The sequence below is a fragment of the Tympanuchus pallidicinctus genome, unplaced genomic scaffold, assembly GCF_026119805.1.
Source record: "Tympanuchus pallidicinctus isolate F22 unplaced genomic scaffold, pur_lepc_1.0 scaffold31, whole genome shotgun sequence".
Taxonomy (NCBI): Eukaryota; Metazoa; Chordata; class Aves; order Galliformes; family Phasianidae; genus Tympanuchus; species Tympanuchus pallidicinctus.
In genome coordinates this window covers 5095288-5115861 of record NW_026294749.1, presented here as the reverse complement: position 1 = coordinate 5115861, position 20574 = coordinate 5095288, and the positions used below count along the sequence as shown (strand labels likewise).

Genomic DNA, 20574 nt, shown 5'->3' with positions numbered 1-20574 from the left:
CAAGAAGCAGTAGCAGGAAGCATCCTTTGCTGTTTCACCAACCCTCCAACAAAGGCAACACATGCCTAAGATGTCCACCTTAATGACATTCTCTGTTCCCCTATCAGTCTGCACCATTACCACTGCTAAAGACACGACACGTTCAAGCAACATAAAATGAGAAAGGCAAACAAAGGGGCAGAGCTGCACCTCTTCCAAGCTCCATACAAGCACAGCAAGTATCTAAAGTGGAAATAAGCAGGACTGAATCTGGATACTCATGCTCACAATGCTACACGGCATGTAACTGCATCCCATGTGCTGCTTTCCAGCAATTGTTCCAGGACATGAGCTTAGCAAGGAAAGCTCAGACTTTCCTTGTGTTAAGTCCTTCCCCACCTCCTTCTTGTTGACAGTGTGTAGCTGAGGCAACAAGACTACACACAGTCACTGCAGCATTTATCTGCAAGCCGAACAGCTGCTTGGTAACTGCAGGGGTTTAGAAACTCCGGGTGAGCAGTTTAAGTCCTCCATCTGACATAGTACAACATGTGCATGTCCCTGCATTGCCCATATTTCCTATTATAGGACTTTTTTTGCAAGCAAGGAGTAATCACAGAAGGTATGAAGCTAGTTCTCAGGCAAACTGAAGTTCAAATGTAGCCTTGCAAATAACTTGCATCGACCTCATTTTCTTAGAATCACCACAGAATCATCAAGGTTGGAAAAGACCTCCAAGATCATCACGTCCAACTGCAAGTGATGATCAGTGACCATTAAACAGATGTCAAGGCTAAGCAGCATTTCCAGATGGTGGACTATCACTTAATAGAGCATAATCCTTGACACACCTCTTCCGGGGAATTCTGATGGGGGTGGACTGGAGGAAAAGAGTGAACTGTCAAAGGAACAATCTCATCTTTTAATCAAAACACATCGGTTTATATTAACTAGTTTGCACAAAAGCTTTCAACAAAGTTCATTGCTCATCTTATTATCTCCCCATTAAAACGTGCAACTATGCCCTAATCGGCGTATAATGCTGGAGAATTTGAGGGCATCTGGAAATAAAAGGTCACCTACAAGCACCCTTGTGCTTTTTGCATTTGCATTTGCATTTGAATTCTATGTTTTGACTCATTGCTTCTTGCCTGGATAAACTTAAGGTAAAAAATTCAAATGAAGTTATTACAAACATCAGGAGGCATTTCTAAAAACCCAGCTGAAATCTCAACGTGTAATAATTAAGGAGCAGCACTGCTTTACAACTTGGAGAAATGTGAGACAGGCGTGGATGAGAAGCAGGGGGCACACACAGCATTCCCGGTAACGTGCAGGCAGCAGGGTCTGGTGGCTGATGTTGCAGGCAAGGCAGTGAAACCAGAACCCAAAGCCAGGCCGCGTCCATACAGGGGAAATGTTTGAAAAAACAAAACAAAACAAAACAGAGGAAGCACTCCTGTGGGTTTCTGGCCTGCTGCCTTCTTCCACACATGGCATTCTGGGGACTGGAACAGCACATCTGTGTCTCTCTGGAAATGCTTCAGCTTAGTCCAAGAGTTTGGATGAAAGGAAGGATTAATGACGAGAGATGTGACTCCATGCTGCTGCTGAAAGGGTTCTTCTCCTTGACCATGGCCACCCACTCTTACTTCAACCACAGTGGTGCTAACATTCACACACCACACACCAGCAAGCAATGTCTTTTTCACCTCAGCACATATTTGGGGTGAAATGTGGATTTGGGGTGCATGGAAATGAAGTGACCCCACAATCACTTCTCCAAGGGTAAAAAGAAGGGAAACCAGAGGATCTTCCTTCTCAGCAGCCCCTGGTTGCTGCTGTCAACAGCAGGTATTTGTGAACGATGGATGAAAAGACAAAATTGGCAAAGTGGATTGAGATACACAGATCTTCAAACAGTGTCCATGGGAAGCACCTGCGTGGCTGCTGCATCCCAACACTGGTGCTCACCCTCAACAAGATGAGCTGCATGAGTGAGGCCAGGAAACATTCCTGTGTGGAAACTGTGTGTAAGGCCAAAGGAAAACTGAAAACAGAATGAGAAGGAGGGCTTTACTGGGGAAGAGAGCAGGAAAGTATCTGAAGATGGAGAGAAGTACAAGCATGAAGAGTCCAGGATGGAGGGAGCTTCACTTCTGTCACACCAAGAGCCACATTCTGTAACTCCTTGCTGCCCAAATACAAGGCAGCAGACACAGAGCAAGATGACTCTTCAGACAGGAACTGTTGGGAGCAATGTTCAGGAGGGGAATACAAACCAGAAGCATTCCAGGAGGGCAGTAAGAACCAGAGAAGGCCAGAAACTTAATGTTTTGTTTTAAAAACCCCAAACACAAAAGCCTTGGCAACTTTTAATTTCAATATGTTGCGTACTGTGCATCATTTTCCACTTTTCCCTTCTTTCCCCCTGACTTTTCCTTGCTGTGCTTTAAGCATTTGTACAATGTATTATTATTTTTTCTTTTAAGAGGAAATTGTTCAATTAATTGTACTCAAACTCTGTCTCCTTTTTTCCCCCCTGTGCCCTTCCCACCTGTAGGTCCCTCCTTGTGTTGCTGGCTCACAATTACATTTTCATGTGGAAGAGAGATTGGGCCTTTTGGGACAGGTGATGTGGGTGGCGTTGCCTTACCAGCACAGGCTAATGGGTGAAGATGACATTAAGAAAAAAAAATACGAACCTTAACCACCAGCATTCATAAAGGAAAAAGACCTCAGACACCAGCAGCATGGATACACACACTTTCTCTTCCAAAAACAGCTCATCACAATAGAGTGAACACTTCCAAAATTCAGTTATGGACTTGGCCAGGAATATCCTAAGGTGTGGGCTTGGGTGAGCGCTCTTCCTTCCCATCTGCACTAAGGAGACCTGCTGCCTTTCTTGTCAAGGAAGAGCTTCACAGACTCCTTATGAAACTGCATGCATATCACAAAATGGCAGCTTCTGACTAGTCGAGCTACTCTGTGGTTACCCCCAACCTGTGCAGTTGGTTTCACAGCTGGTGAAAAAGCAACCTGCTTTGCACAAAACCTGACTCTGGGGATGGGTGAGAACCAGCCCTGCTCTGCTGCCGACAAACTGGAAGAACAGCGCGGGGAGGTGTGTGGGAAAGGGGACTGTCGTGATGGTGGCCTCACTGGTGCCTGCTGTGGGGCTCCTCCCGCAAGGCCGGCACTGCTGCTTTTAATCTGCTTACAGGTCTCTTTGTAGAAAACCTTGCTGGCCACACAGAATGCTGTGTGACACAGAGAAGGATCCTAACCAAGTTTTCAGATCAGAGCAAACACTGCTCCAAAGGGCCTGAGCTCTTTCAAATGGGTCACTCCTGTTTCCAGATCAGTGCCTCCATGATTTCATTTGTTTATCATGCTGTGCAGCCACACGTATTTGAAGCAGTGAGGAAGGCATGGTACAAAGGAAGGGTCTGCTGTTTCTGTCTCTTATTAATGCTGAAAATGCTCTCCAGTCTGCTTGTTACCCCACAGATAAACTTGGAGAGGACAAGAGCAGAACTGCCCTCACCAAGGCCCCTGCCCACTGCCACTTTCTCAGCACCTGCATCTCAGTTTAGGCACCCCTAAACCTCAGTTTTAGGAGCCGAGCCTGTGGCCCTGTCCTAGAGATGCACAGTTTGAGTTGCTCCTCTGAGGTGAGGACACAAAGATGTCAAGGTTTGATGGAGTCAGCTCTGACACAAAGCTAAAAACTTTGGGAGATGTAAGGAGGAGAGGGGAATCAGCAGGGAAGTAAGGCCCTGAAGAGGAAGGCAAGGAGAAGCTCCAGCTCAGCTGCTACCTCTTCAACGTCTGGGAAAGAAACAATCTTCTCAGGAGACATATTCATAAGCAAAACCTCAAGGACTCCATCTGAGAATGCAAAAACTTTTCCTCCTGCATGAAAGAAACCACTACATACTTGTAGCCAAGATCTCTTTTTTTTCCTTCTAACTGTTGCAAGAAAAGCGTTTTGATGAAGCTTGCTTACAATTCCAGCTGAAGGTTTCAGTCAGCCCAGTCAGAACAGTCCACTTCATCTTTTACAGGTGGCAAGAATGAGAAGTAAACTGCTTTCCTGTATACACAAACACAACTGTCCGGGGAGACACTGAACATGGAAAGTTTCAGATAAAAGAGCAGATACAGATCAAGGCGGGGAGGCTGCTGGTTTGATTCTGTTTTCCTGTGTATGTCTTTCCCCTGGAACTAAGGCGGAATAGAGCATAGCTGGAGATGCTGAGGTGTTATTAGATAAAACAGGGTGCTGTAGTGGAAACAATTTTGTGACTTTAAAGCAGGTGTTTATTGCCAGACATTCCTGACATCCCCATAGAAGCATCAGAAAGCCCGTCACATAAATAATGCTCAAAAGCAGAGCAGACAGAGCACTGGAAATAAATGTTGGACAAGCAATTGGCATTACCAGTCCGATGCGCTGACAACTTGCTATTTTCCCTTACTATTTTACATTAACTGAAATAACCTCAGATTATTTTTTTGTCTTATTTTACAATAGACACAGCCACCACTAGGTGGAAGCAGCCCAGTAAGTTTGGCACTTTTTATGAACTGGTCACACAGCGCTGCTCCTACTTAAATCCACAACTTGGAGAACATCTTTTCAACCTGCACAGTCAACTTGCAAAAACATGGGGGCTACCTTTGTCCATTTTTATTGTAAACACATATTTTGCCACCTTTACTACATCGCATTACATCACACACAAGGTTAAATACTTAAACAGCCCACAGCTGGGGGAGCTTCAGCTGTTATGCGCATGAGTCTTGAAATAAAAGCATTAAAGGACAGATGACTTCTCAAAAAAGTGTAGGGAATTTGTGTACACCTTTGGGAAAAGGATCAATTTTGGAAAAGCAGACAGTTAAAACTGCAACTAAAACTCTGGAGAAGAGACATACAGCATCATGCTGTTTGCCTTTGACACAACCTATGGTCGCCTCCAAGACCTTCAAGTGAACAGTTCAAGTCACCAACACAAACAAAAGCACTCAGCACTAGTTCTGACTGCACCTAGCAGGTGGAAATCTACACTGAACCGGGGGGAAAAAGCCCAGAGACCTTCAGTTCACAGTGAATTCTCCTGTCTATCAGGAAGAGGGTTTTATGCAGGGCTGGTAATACATTTGAGTCATACATCATCTCCTCAGTATCTTCAACACAACTGCTCTGCCATTCAGACCAACTTCAGTGTCTCTTCTCTATTTGCCACTCACTCCTTTGCCAAGCAACTCTCGCCTTGCCATAAGCTATGGGTCTGGAGTGGCTGTTAAACTTTGCCTGACACTGAAACTGCAGTTTCAAGCCCTTTGTCCTCTAGGAAATAGCGACAAATGTAGTTCAGAGGTACAGACAGCTATGACAGTTTGGAAAAACAACAAGTCCTCCACTATAACCAGGGCTCACATGATTTCTGGAGAGATCACGGAGTGGCAGATTTCTAGAGCAAAGATGAATTCTGCTTAAACACTAATCAGAAAATTCACTGTTGAGCGTACTTCGTAAGTATTTGCCTAGTTAACACAGAATAGTTGTTTTTGACTCTCCCACATCAAGAGCAGACCTCTCTAAGAAAAGGACCTTTTCTTGGAAAGTAGCTTTATGTGCTGTATAACAGATAATCCATTACTTCATTCCCATCCCAACATCTCTCCTCCATCAGTGGGATTTGGTTGCAAGAAAGGAGCCTTCAGAAAGCCCTATGGAAGGGAGGCCAGGGCTGCTTTAATGTGATGCAAGTGGACGACTCATTGAGCTGCTCCCCAGGGCAGCTGCAGCAGCCTGCCCCGCTCTGAGCCCCACAGGCTGCCCCTCCTGCATAAGATGTTTTGGGCCCTGTTGTCAGGCTGCTCCCTTCTGTTTCATGAAGGAAGGACATGCACAAACTCCATCACTCACACAGATTGCCTGTCTTCAACTCCTATTCAAAACCACCATCCTGTTTTTTGTTTTGTTTTAAAACAAGACCAAAAGAAGCCCTCTATAAACCTGTTCCCAGTGACACCCTATTGAATTGTGCTTCCTGTCTTACACCTCATCTTAAAGCTTTCCTCTCTGCCTCATTTAGTGCTGACCAAACACCACCCAAGCATCTCCCTTTCAGCACACAGCGCATGACCAGACTATGACCCACTTGCAGATACAGCTCCCATAAGCCCAAATCATGCCACTTGCCCACCTTTTAAAGCCAGCACAAGGTGAGCAATGCCCCCCTTTCCAACTGAGCCGCAGTTTCAAATTATAATTTACTTCCACTGATTTTGAAATCCATTTTTCTTGCGCAATGGAGTGAGACCACATGTCCAAAGATGCTGAATGATTCTGGCTTGTGATTAAACACCAGCTGGTGAAGCTTGTTAAGAACACTAAGCCATGCAATGAAGTGCTCATGGTAATGCTACCAGCATAGGAGCTTTCTGAAGCTCCTTTCTTTCTGAAGCTGCTGTCTGAAGAAAAAAAGTGTTTGATGGTAAGGCCAATTTCAGCAGCATCCATCCAGTTCTCCCAGGAGATGCTGCCAGCTCCATCACCCTGCTGCATCAACGCACTCTTTCAAGGTCACACCATGAGCTGGATCTGAGAACTGATCTCAGGACTGCTGGTCCCTCCCCTTGCTCTTTTCATTTTTTCTGGACAGCTAGGTCAGTTACAGACGTGGGGATGAACAGCTGGGAACAGGTTGAGCCAGTATGGCTGAGACGTGCTTTGTGTTATCCAACTGTGGCCCAAGGCTCTGTCTGCCAGGGGCAGGATGAACCACTCTGACCAGCCCAGCACTGGCTGCACAAGAGCTAAAAACAACATTTACCTTCCATCGGTATCCTGCACATCCTATGTGTCATGCTCACACTTGGCTTTAGAAACCCTTTCGTCCTCACCTCATCAATCAGCTGAGCTGCCTTAGCATCCCTCTGACTACAGTTTTCAGCAGATCCCATTAGGGCATTTTTACTTCACCCTGCTGCAAAGATCACAAGAGGTGAGCACTTTCAGAGCCCTTTCTGAAGACGTTTGTTCTGCTAGGGGATCATGTTATAACATGAGTCTTCCCCTCTCATGCTGCAACCATCTGTTGCCTGCAAAGGCCGAACCAGCTCACGTGACACCCCGGGTAACGTGCTCCAGCCCGGCAGAGTTACGGGCTGTTAGCGTGGTAACGAGACAGCTTCGTCCTTCGTGGCAGGCGAGAGCAAATCACGTTGCAACATGTCTCCAGCATGGCAGATTTTACTGCCAGACTAGTACTGAGACCTGTGTGACTGCATCTGAATCACTGCAACACAACCTGCCGATTACAAGGGAAGAAAGGATGAGAGGCTGTGAAGACAGCAGACATTTCCAAACAAAGGTCTTGCTGCTTTTAGATTTGCTGTTTTAGTGGCTCTTCCATGTCACCTAATCAGTGACAAAAATCTGCCCTTTCTCTCCTGGAGGTATCTCTTTTGTACAAGAGCTTCTCAGGCAAGGGAAACGTACCAATCCACTGAGCTTCCTTCCTGCATCTATCCCATTTGGTCAGCAAAGGCAAACACTGAACTACTGCGCTCACCCACAGTTTGATGCCAGTTCGCCCCTTTTTGCTAAGTGCCACTCACCTGCCTACAGCAAAGCTGTGTGATCTGACAGTCAACTTCCTTTGCTGAAAAACTCCCAAAATCGAGCGTGCAAGAAAATGACAGGTGAACATCAGCACAGACAAATTTAAGGTAAAAAAAAACTCTGGAAAAAAATCACCTAAAGCAAACCTTCCAGATGCTCTAAGTAGTACTGATGTTCATGAAAGAGGAGCCGCTGCATACCGCTCTCCAGGACCACTGCCTTGCCCTGCATCAGCAGCCAATATAAAGCCAAGAAACGCTGCGTACTGCAAACAAGAGTGTTGAGTGAAAAACAAAGAGCATCCCTTTGCTGCTGGGTACAGGCCTGGTGTGCCCTCATTACAGGTTGTGCGTGCAGTTCTGGCCTCAGCACTGCAAGAAGGACATAGCTGGGCTGCAGAAGACTCAAAGTGAACCTAATCCAAGAAATGGGATGACACCAGAAGGGACCCTCATTTTTGGAGGAGAGGGGGTGATTATGATTGAGGTCTGCAAGCAGAGAGAGCAAACACAGAACTGCAATTCACCAAATCCTGCAATGCTGGAATGAAGGGAGGCTCTCTGAAACTAGCAGGGGATCAGCTTAAAACGGATTTAAAAAATATTTCTTTACACAGCAGGTAGTGAACTTCTGGAGCTTGACGCCACGTGAGGCTGGAGACAGACAGCATCAGCAGGTTCAGAAAGCAACTGAAGAGACTGAGAGACAGCTGGTCCATGGTCAGGTTCTAAAGGGAGCAGGCAGCGACATGCCCTCTAACATGCAGCCCTAATGCAGCAGTGCGGGATGCTGGCAGCGTAAGAGAAACAGACTGCAGGAAGTGGCCTGGCCCACAAGCTCACCCCAAGCAGCAGATCCTACCAATACCACTGGAAACAGTGTTTAGCTGCATGAGCCAATGTTCTAACACAGCAGGGCATCGGGAGTTGGACTTGATGATCCTGTTGGGTCCCTTCCAACTTGAGATATTCTGTAATTCTGTTTCTTTCACCTTTATGCTTTGCTTTTCTGCAATGCTCAGCCCAACTAGCACAACTTGATCTTTCTATTCCATTTGAAAAGTGCTGTGCTGCTGTGAGATCCAGCATCCCTTTTCTTAGTCTGGGGAATAAATCTATTTCTCCCCAGAGATGAGATGGCAGAATCTGTACAAATTCTATTAGATTTGGTATGGCTGGCTGTTTTTTTTTTTGTTTGCTTTTTCCTCCTTTAATGTTTTCACTCTCCCTTTCATTCTCAGGTCACCCTGTCAGTAATCTCTGAGACCAGCCTGTCAGAACCAAATCTGTTTCAGTGGAAAAGAACCCTAATTTCCCTAGTCAAAGGTGACTTACAACAACATCCTTGTTGCAAGCTCCTCTACAAGATGTTATCCTGAGATATATGTGTTTGAATTTGACAAAACTTCCATCAAAGCCACTGGGCGCTTGATCCCATAGACTTCAGTTGTATAAAGTTCTATGTAAGGTCCAATTAATTCCCCGCAGGAGAAAGTTTTTCATCTCTGTAATTCATTTTAACGACTAAAAGAAGGGAAAAGGCCACATACAAGAAGAGCAGGAAGCCAGGCTCATGCACTGGAATGAGGAAAGTGGCTTCACAAGATGTCTCTGTGATGGAGGAGGAAATTACAAATCAAAGGAGACCACAGCTCCTGTCACACCTTCTCCCTCACATCCAAACCCCCTGCACACACACACACACACACACACAATGCCCCAGACTCACAGCCTTTCTCTGATCCCATACTGTAGGTACTTCCCTCACTTTCATCTGCCACAACTTGGTTCAGTTCTAATTAACACCTCAACCTAAACGAGGGACTCCCCGCATCTCGCAGATATGTTTCACTTCAGTTATTTCTTTCTCTTCACTGTGTCAACACAACATTTTAGAAGCATCAAGACACTGATTTTTGTAGGCTTTCAAGTTACTCACTTTTTCTTTTTAGATGCCTGCTAAATCAACCAGAAATTTATGGCTACAAATACCACTTTCTGCACTTTTATTTGGCTTCTTTCACAATGCAAATACAAAACAGAACTTCAAAGTTCAGCAGAAATCTTTTTGCTTCACGATAGCCTAATTCTTTTCACATTTCTTTTCAAGCGTGCAATGACAGGATTAGCTGGGGATTAATTGCTTGAAACTCAACCTGAATCTCAGGTCACAATTTTCTCATATCTTCAGATTTTAAAGCTTTTCTATCAACCAAATATTTGTCATACAGACCAGTATCTACAACAGATCTTCCCACACAAACATCCTATTTGGAGGTCTCAAAACTCAAACAAAAATCCTGCTTACTGCGCAAACTCCAATTTCCCCACCCCAAGTTACAGTCCCATTCCCAATAGAAACTGGACTGCTTTACACAAATGCCATCTTTTAATATAATTTTTATATAATTTATGTAATTCAAACGAGCAGTATTCCTTGCTTCCCATATTGTCCCTCAGAGGCACCTGCTCTTCAGATGAAACGTGCTTACTCACTGGAGGGTCACCCAGGCAGTTATGGTTTAAACACAATTTTATTTATTTATTTCCATGTGAACGATCATGGCTTGGATTAAAATACATCTGCAGCTGTGTACTGACTCAGAACTGACTGCAAAGCTCAGTCAGCAGCACAGCACGACCAGTTGAGGCTGCACGTTTCACGGAAGCCAGTCATTTGAACAGACTCTCTTTTGCAATAAAAGATCATCTAAGCAAGCATAGTACATCAAAAGAGCATTGCTTAATTAATGTATCTCCTGCCACTGTTGTGGCAGTTGAAGCACATTATTTTCGTGGTGAGGACCAACTCTGCAAAGTAAAGATGTCTACAGTTCCACTCAAGTCATACAAGCGAGGAATAAAACCCCTTCCAGCTCTTTTTTACTACTTACATCTACCTATCAATAATCTGTATCAAATCCACCCAGGTTCACAGGTTAGGCATAACTGTATTCTACTAACTAATTAATTTCTGTTGTTTATAGATATCTTCCCATCCTTTTAATTTCCATGATATTCTGAATGCTTGACAAGCAGCAGCTCATCTGCAAAAAATAAAACAAAAAAACCACGCACACACACACACACAACACAACTAACCCCCAAAATAACCCAAATCACACATACAGAAAAAACCATAAAACAACCACCATTGCCACTGCATCTCATCTTTTACAAACAGTAATGCTGGGACAAATATGATCTGGTAGTATCTCTCTGAGAACACCCTCCAGTGATTCTCTGCAAACACATCTAGGTTATCTGTACTAATGGCCACAGACCATTATTTTCATTTTGTATAGAACCCCGTTTGATTCATGTACCATAAAGGGAGAAAAATTAACTGCATCATCTGCAGGGCACATCTCCTTTGCTGCTCTGAGAATGAAAAAAGTCAAGAGCTGGAGAGAAGAGCAGGAAAGAAAGGTAAACTGAGTTGAACACAGAAGAGAAAATTAAATAAGACAACATCAAGAGAAAGAAAGTATGAAAAGCAAGTGTTCAAGCATGTTCAAACAAAACACAGGTACAGTGCTGAACGCTGTTTAAAAGCAAGCTGTGCCAAATTCCCAGAGCCCCACTTGTGAGCTTTGCATTACAATAAAAGGCAATGAAGAAGATGTATACTTCCCAGGGAAATGCTTCTGAAGTGAAAAACACACAGCAGTGTTGAGGCAAGACTGAGCAGCACGAAGGCTTTTATCAGAGGCTTTTGGCTGTGTGAAGGATATGGGTTACTCATAGCATGTGCATTTGTGCCCTTTCACAAAAAACCAAAAATCATCTTGACACTACACAGAAGAAGTTCTTCACGTTGAAATTCTATTGAACATGAAAGATATGCTTGCAAAAATCTTTTCACGACTGTGAACGGACAGAGGTTTAAAACTGGTAGTATCTATACCATTTAAATGCTCAAAATGAAGTACCTTTTCCTCAGTCAGACACATTTTTCCATGTGCAATTTCCATACAAGTGGATGGAAAAGAGCTAGTTGCACCAGTTTGCTCAAGTGAGTGTGCTACTCTTCTGACAGCAACGTACTACAGTGATCTGGGAGCATGGTCAGCTTCACTGCCATGATTCTATGAAACCTTCCTTGGGAAGCCTAATCTAGCATCTGATTTAGTGCCTGGCAACCCTGCCCATGGCAGGGGAGCTGGAACTAGATGATCTTGGAGGTCCTTTCCACTCCAAGCCATTCCCTGATTCACTACAGACCAGATTCCCAACGCAGACAGTTTGGAAGCAGAACACTCTTCTCATTCACCTGGGCTTATCTTGGCCTCTTCCTGGTCTAAACTTCCTCTGTCCTCCCATCTTACCTTTCCCTTTCCTCTCCTGTAAGCTGTACGTACATTGCTGTCAGAGTGGCGCTGCTGTGGACTCTCAGCTGAGAAACAGAGAACCAGTGTCACCTGAAAGGAGATGATCCAAGGCCCAAATCTGATGAGGTGTGATTCTCCAGCACCAACTCTCCCTCCATACTGCTCTGATCATGATTAGAAAGGGCTCTCATTATGAGCAATGCCAGAGTGCAACACCCTGAATCTCATCAGTGCCACTACTGTGGCCGTCACCAAAGTCCTGGATCTGCACTGAGGACACAACCTACCTCCTGCTGCAGTGGCTTGTTTTCCCCATGGGGACAGCAGTGCAGGCCTTCTAAAGGATGGCATCCCCTCCCAAGCCCAGCAACAGCAGGGGAGACAGGTTTTACCAGAAGTGCATTTTCCTGTCTTCATTAAGGGTTTACAGCAGTACTGCTACCTTGGAAGCCTGCCATCAATAAGCAGGTCAACCCCCTCAGTCTGGGCAAAGCCTCTCTGTATTGTTTTCTGTCTCATGAAAAGTTCCCCAGTAACTATATATTATTTTTGGAGAGCAGGGTGTTAGAAAACAATTGAAATGAATAAAGAGCTCTCCTTCACTGCTGAAAGCAAACTGTACGCTTAATAAGATGATAGAATTTGGGCTGTGCACCCAGCAAACAATAGCCTCACTGTTGCACGGATACCTTCAAGTTACGTCCTCACGTCACCCAAAGCAAACTGTAAGAGAGACTGCTCTGCAACTCAGATTCCCTTTGAACCTCCTAGATAACTCTCTACCTCTTCGGGGTTCCACTTTAGTATCAAAATGGATCTTGTGCTTCATGAACCCTTCATTCTTTAAAAATAAATGAATCAATCTCTTATCTCTTATGAGGCTGCACTCAATTCCCAGAAATTTCTTACAAATCTTCCTGGCTTTTACTCCTTACATCAGGAGTTGAGACTGCATAATGAGGAGAATGATATTAACAACTATCACTGACTTAAAAGTGAGCAAAGGAAGCAGAGTTTCTTCCTTTCCAACTCCAAGCAGGGTAAGAACCTACTAACTATTACAGCGTGAGTGGAAAAAGGAGTTCACTTTAGATTGACACAGCAATCAATGAAGTCCTTCCTTCACAATGAAGAATGAAGAACTTCAAACTCAGAATAAATCTCGCCCCTCAGTTCCTCCTTTGGTTTACCCCAGGTTTGAGGTTACTTGCAGAGTGGCACGAAATTAAAGGTTCCATATGTAACTGCATGCCTCAGGGCATGAGCCCACCTTCAGTTGTCTAACATAAGAAGAAACATTTCCTAGAGGGAAACTACTGCTACATAATGCTAAGATGCTATTTCTCACATCCTCCTTCTTTCTGTCAAACAAAAGCCATCACAAGAAAAAAAAAATGCTAAATGCTACATTATTTTCTTTCACTGACACAGTTTTACACTTATTTGCTCTTATTGTTATGGCATATTTTTATCATTACTGAAGTTGACAAACAGTCCCCAAACAAACCATGTAAGGCAGAACGAAATATTCAACACATGTTCACTGTCAAGATGAGACAGAAAGAATAGAAAACCTGGAACTAAATTCTTTTTCCATGTATGCTAAGTTAACGCCACTGAAGTCAAATGGGCAGCTTAATTTGCCCTCTTGATACTCAAAGCCACAGAGATTACTCCATTACTAAAAAAATTAACACCACCATAATGCAACAGCAAAGCTGAAGCTTTACAGAGAAAAAAAAAAAAAAAAAAGATTTGGACATCAGAGGGAAGATGAGAAAGGAAGATTCCAGCATGGGGAGACTTTGCCTTCAGGTGCCTTCAGCGAGGAAAATACTCAGGTACTACAATCCAGTTGAAGGACAAGGCACTCTTACCTGTGTGAGTGAGCATGTGCCGCTGTAGGGAAGTTGCCCACGAAAAGGCTCGAGGACAGTAAGGACAGGAGATTTTTTGCGGGCAGTCTGAGTAAGTGTTCCTCTTCCCCCTCAGCAGCTTATCTTCAGCACTTTCCTTCTCATCCTCACTTGTTCCATTTTGGCCGCTTTCTTCCTTGAAATTGTCAGTGGACTGTAGAAACGGGCTAAATTTATTAGTGTCTGTGGTAGCCAGCATCTTCTCTATGCTGGCAAACTCCCCGCTTGACTCCAGATCCACACCGCTGCTCAGTTTAGGTTTGTTTTTTGTTCCTTTCTTTCTACCCCTTTTCTTAGTCAACCCAGTGTCAGCAATGGGAGACGGCTCGGGATCACAGGCCTGAGTCAGGTCACTGGGAAGGCTGGAGTCTCTCGGAATGGCGGTCACGATTGTCATTTTTGCTTTGGCATTCCCTGATTTGTCGCACCCAGTGGAGCTGCTCGCTGCCTTGGGACTGGCATCTGCAGCCTCTGTTTTCAGCAAAGCAGGAGCAGAAGACACAGATGAAATGATCTGTGCAATGGAAGCCAGCGGTGGCAGCTCTTTAGTTACTGGAGGCTTTGGCAAGAGAGGTTGCGGTGATGGTTTAGGCCTCAAGGGTCTCAGCAAGGCAGAATTGCCAAGGAGAGCTGGGGAAATGATTGGGACAGTCAAATGCAACGAACCCTTCAGTGGCTGGGGATGTGCAACAGCCCTGTTTTTCTCTGAGTTCCCATTGGCACCAAAGCCCAGAGGACACTGCTGACAGTTATAGGCATTATCAATGATGACAGAAGAAGCCAGCTCTTGATTCCTGGTCTCACCTGGGATATCATTGTCCCTCTTCAGGACTTTGGGGATGGATAGATCAATGGGCTCCATGGAACAGTCATAGAAGGACAAGGGAGAAGAGACAAACAGGTTCTCCTGCTTCACTTGCACAGCACTCAGGTTTTTGCTCTTCTGAGAGAAATCCAATGGCTCATCAAAATCCATCGGGAAGTTGCCCGTATGTTCAAGTTTGATGGGAACATGAGATGGTGTCCCAAGCAAGAAACCATTCTGTGGCTCCAGGAAAGATGCGATGGGCTTGCAGTCCATGTAAGTGCTGTCTTCCAATAAAGGAGCATCTGCGTGGCTCTCCTGAGCACTGCAGTCCACCACAAGGATGTAATTCTCAATCTCCCTTTCCTGAACATGCAAGTGCTGCTTCAGGATATGGTGAATGCAGTTCCTCTTGGCTGAAAAGGCTGTGCCACACTCCTTGCACTCAAATGGCTTCTTCTTCTGGCAGCCACTGTGCGTCCTCATGTGGATGCGGAGGGCCCGATAATGCTTCAGATCCTCGCCACACATCTTGCACACAGTGTCTGGAGAACAGAAGGCATCCACCATCTCTGCGGCATTGCTGGTGACATACTCAATGTTCTTCTCTATATCCTTCCTGGTCACTTTGAGGTGCTTCTTTCGCAGGTGCCTCTCGCAGTTGGCTTTAACTGTGAACGGGTAGTGGCAGATTTTACAAATGTAAGGCCTCTCCCCGCTGTGTGTCCGCAGGTGCCGGATCAGTGCTGCCTTGTCAGCTGCAATGTAGTCACAGATGTTGCACTGGTATGGGGAAATACCCAAGTGAGAACGGATATGAGCTCTCAGGACACCAGAGAAGGCAAACACCTGGTCACAGAAACGGCAGGGGTACAAGACTTTCCTCATTGTTGGGGCTTTCTTGTTTGCTGCCCCTGCAATGATGGCTTTGAGGTCCCCTTCTGTCACCTCTTGCTTGATCTTCGCTTCCATATTCAGAGGCAGGAGAGCTTCAATAATGCTGTCCTGCTCCAGTTGTGTCTTCATCTCGTGCTGAGTTAAAGGCTCTACTTTGGGTTGGAGAAGCAACTGTGAGGAAGGACTTGATTTGGCTCCTGGCTGCGAGAGGTGAGAGTTGGAGGAGGTCTCCACCGAGTTCTTGATCAGCCTCAGAGGAGGTGGTGGGAGGCTTGGGCTAATGCAGCCGGGGGAGGCTTGCTGGGCACTGATAAGAGGAGGAGGTGTAGAAGTTGCGACAACTGTTCGGGGCGTTACCAAAGGCTTTGGCTTCAATGGTGGCATATGCTTGAAAATGGACTGCACGGGGACAGAAGGTGCCTTAGAAAGTGGAGGAAGACTGATCTGAGGAGGAGCGGAAGAAGCCATCTTCAAGATCTGCTGAATGTCTGCCAACTCAATTGCAGATTCATTGGAGATGGGTTTTACCACAATACTGCTGTCAGGCTGGATGATAAAACCCTTCTGGAAAGGCTGCAGCGAGAGGAGCTTTATGTTCTCCTTTGTAGGTGGGAGGACTGAAAATGGCCCTCCCATAGAGGCAGCTTCCAGAGGGGAGAGGCTGAGCAGGCCAGTGCTGCCGGGTTCCTGAGGTAGGTTACTCTTCAGTGCTCTGAGCCGCATTTCTTGGGCATCGTCTTGTGTATCATCCTCCTGCTTGACAGGTTTGATGTCTTTGGTGTACTGTAGGCCCAAGGATGCCATGAAGGCTTTCTGGTCTGGGTTCTCACTGGGTAGGGATGTGGACTGTAGCTTGTGCTTGTCTCTTCCCTGATCCATCACGTGAGTTTCTGTGTGCAGTTTGAGCGCTGAAAGCATGGGGAATGCCTTGTTACACGTCTCACAAATAAACCGATGGAATTCACTGATGCACCTTCGCAAATTTGTTTCACACCAGACCTGCAAGACATGCAAAAACATTTAGAATAGACAGCTACAAACTGGAAAGCAATCACTTATTACTGCACAGCTAAACCACCTTCACTCCCTCTTCTTCTGCAGTAGAGAAGCCCTTCAGCCTCCTAAGTTGGTGTATCTAGATTAGGGGCTGACTCTCCAGAAGTTCTTTTCTGTAGAGGCAAATTTCTTCAGAGTTATTCAGGCTCTAAAATACTTTTCCACTCTAATCCTCCCTTCCAGAAACCTCTCTCTGTTCACTGACAAGACAGGAGCCTCAGAGGACTACCCAGCTAACTTCAGTAAGACGGGCAGTAAGACTACCTCCTTCGGCTCCTTTACTACAAAGAATCTACAAGGAAAAAAAAAAAGCATCTAAGAAGGGTAAACAACAACAAAAACAACAAAAACATCATCCCTCAAAATCAAAGAAATAAAATGCAGAGGCAAAACCAGTCAGACTTTTGATTAGGGAGTCTGATTACATTTATTCTTCCAAGAAAAACAGCACACTCACAAACAGATTTTATACCTGAAAACAGTTGTGAATCCAAATACTATATTCAAATATTTAAATGCTACCCAGGTAGCATTAGATGTGGAATTATTTGAGGAAGGCTGGGAAGGAGGGGCATGGATAACACTGTCAACATTTTTGTTTAAAATAATTTTATAGATCTTCACGCCTGAAACTCAAAAAGGCCAAGTGTTCTTTGGAAAAGGGAAAAAAAAAAAAGCAGAAAGGGATAGGGAAAGGGAGAAGGAAAATGAAAACTAGGAAAAGGAAGTGACTGAATCCTATGCAGACAGTAGTAATCTGGGCTCCACAAAATATCCCATGACTTGTCTCTGGCAGATCGAAGCTTTCAATACATTCAGAAGATACACGCTGTATCAGAGGGCACCTCAAGCTCCTAAGAACAAAGCGTACCTGAGAAATGCGGGGGAACTTCCTACAGGAGAAGTCTGTGAATCCCAAGTCGTGGAAGCCTGCTGGAATTGAAGGGTTGTTCTGAATGAAAGGCTTTCCAGTGGGATCTCTGGGAAGCTGCTTATGGATAACTGCATTGTGGCGCAGTAAGCCCCGATGAGTACGAAAGGTAATACAACAGATGTCACACCTGGAAAGGAAAAGTATAAAATAAAATGACTTATTGTCTGCTGCAAGCATAAGGACCAGCATTCTTCTCACATTAGGCCAGCCTCTTTCCCCTCACCTCATGATACTAAGAATCTGCTAAATGCAGAACAAAGTAATAGCATGTCAAAAATCTATCATCACAGAAAGGCCATTTCAATCACAGCCACTTTCTACCAGTTTCTGGTGGTTAAGTTCACCAGGAGTTCAAAGAATATAGCAAACGAATGTCACACGTGGGCAGACAGGTAGTAGAAGCCGAGACTGCAGATTTCTGACAATGTTCCCATTGTCCAAGTACTTCAGTGGTTTCATACAATTTTATTTTCCTGATTCTTTACTAGAAAGTGCTATTAAGATAATGACTTGAAAAAAATAAAAATAAAAACCATCAGCAGTAAGGAAAGGTTAGACCAGACCTACATAGCACACAGCTGCAAACGTACAGATAACACCTTTTTAACTACAGCTTAAGGCATGCTACTGCCCACCACTCAAACACCTGTGTATGAATTTTTCTCCAAATGTTTATACTGCACTGCTTTTCCATAAACTTCCACTGATTCTTCTCTAAGCTGTTATGAGAAATATACTTTCTTTAAAAGAAAAAAGACTGCTCCCTAGAGGGGAAAAGGTCAGGAGGAAGACCTGAAACAGGCTCAACACTTCTGACATTCTGACACTCATATACCTCCTTCACAGCCAGCGTGCCTTCTGAAAAATGCAGAAGCAACAACTCTTCTGATCCACAGCTCGGGGCTATGATTTGTTTTATTTCAGTTCTATTCCCAAATTCGGGCAATCATACATTTATGTACGGCAGACTAGCTTTAAGACAATCAAAGGTGCTGGAAATGCAGCTAAGCTACAAATGGTAAGGAGTACACAGCAACATCTGGCCAACATGTCAACAACGTTATCGCCTTTTAAGTATCTGCTGTTTGAGCCTTGCACTAGGACAGATTATACCCACTCTGAATCCAACAAATGACACAGTTTCACTCAAAATGGTTCCCTACGGTTACAGCTCCAGCTTGTAACCAAAACACAAGTTTTTCAGAAGCCACTAGCAGAGAATGTGAAGCAGACAGCTGTTGAGAGCACTATTTGCACTTGGAGTTCTTCACATCTCCCCATGCTGTCTTTGCCCTCCCATCGAGGAAAAGGACATGTGCCTACTCATTAAAAAAACATCCTGCAATTAGACATGACTTCTGACAAAATCCTGAAACAACCCCCTCCCTGTCCTGTCACTAACAAACTCCCATTGTTGTTCTTATTATCACTACATAAACTTCCACAGACCTTTTTTATTCCCTGAAAATGAAGAGATAACCAAGTCACTCACAGAACAATTGGACTCACAGTCTCCGAGTGGTGAAAGAAACAAGTGTGAAGTATATGTACCACTGCCTGTGTTATCATGGTACCCAGAAGGCTGAGGCATAAATATTATGCGCTGGAGGTTTAATCTGTTTTATCTCCCCTGTCAATTCACTTGCATCCTACCTTTATAATTATTGCCAGCATAGTGCTGGCATTCCATTAAATAGAGAACTGCAGCCATTTACAAAGCGAGTGTTTACTTAAAGAGATCTGCTAAATGTGACAACCGGCTCTGGTGGAGGAGAGAATGCCGATGCAGAGCGCTCCTCCAGCATCAGGATTTGCGGCACGCTTCCAGCTCACTTGGCAGTACCTACCCGTGATGCATAGCTCTCGTGTTGGGTGAAAACAAAAACACTCAACCACCAAAACCACCGGGGGAAGGAGGGCATTACAGGCTTACAACAGTCACCTCCAGAACTTGCAAGATACTGGAACAAACGCTCTTTTAGAGGCGATGAAAAAGCCTGGTGTGAAAGCCAGCAGTGCTTCTGGCACACTCCTCCTGGTATCTCAGCACATGGACGGCAAGGGCTCACAGGCCTGGCTGCTCTGTGAAGGCATGCAGATCCTCACCCTCTCCTCGTGTGCCCAGAGGCAGCTCTGGGAGTCCCCAGTGTGCCTGACCTCCCTGGGACCAGCAACAAAATTCAGTGGCTGTGTCTACTCCTGTTTGACAGGGCAGAGAAAGCTACTGCTGACAGGACCGCAAGGCCACGAAGACAGCCAGGGTCTGCTGCCATTCCCCTGGGATTTGGGCTAAGCAAGCCATAGAACCATAGCACGGTTTGGATTGGAAGGAATCTTAAAGCCCATTCAGTTCCAGCTCCCTGCCATGGGCCGGGCTGCCCCCCACCAGCTCAGGCTGCCCAGAGCCCCATCTGATCTGGCCTTGAGTGCCTCCAGGATTGGGGCACCACAGCTTCTCTGGGCAGCCTGTGCCACTGCCTCCTATGTCTCACATGCCTCACACTCTTCTACCCTCTCACATCCACCAGTTGTGTGACGGATTGATTCTAAGCACTGGTTTACTTGGGGCTCCTACCAAAAGCTGTGCCTGAAACAAAACCTTTCAGGGCAGAGACCCATGTGAAAGTCCTTCATGGTACACCTGTACCAACTGTTATGTCCCAGGAGAGTAAAAATCTGCAATATAAAAATGGTGTTTTCATGCAAAAGGAACCTCCCTCCCTTCTCCCCTAAAACAAAACTAATAAAAGACATTATGCCCATTCTCTTTTTTATAATGCATAGAATTAAGCAATCTCCCGCGTTTTTCTCCAGCTGTACCACAAAACTGGAAAAGGATTAAACTCTTTTACCATTTGGTCAAACCCAACTCCCATCTGAATAAAGAAACACCCAGGTAAGTCAGGCCTGTCAGGGAATGTCAGTGTGCTGCCTCAGCTCAGCGCCTCCAGTGGGGCTGCAGCTTTCAAGACACAGCCCATTCACACATTTTTTTTCTCCTGCGTGTTATTAAAT

General features: G+C 45.1%; 1 protein-coding gene across 7 annotated transcripts in view; it reads right to left on the bottom strand.

Annotated features, from left to right (window-relative positions):
* Positions 1 to 20574, bottom strand: part of RREB1 (ras responsive element binding protein 1) — a 122508-nt gene that overhangs the window by 8465 nt on the left and 93469 nt on the right. For all 7 annotated transcript variants that reach the window (XM_052697968.1, XM_052697965.1, XM_052697969.1 and 4 more), the window contains 2 exons: positions 17497 to 17686; positions 13829 to 16568 (listed from right to left, as the gene is read on the bottom strand). In XM_052697968.1, coding sequence (XP_052553928.1) covers positions 13829 to 16568; positions 17497 to 17686 — 2930 coding nt within the window. The remainder of the gene's footprint in view (positions 1 to 13828; positions 16569 to 17496; positions 17687 to 20574) is intronic.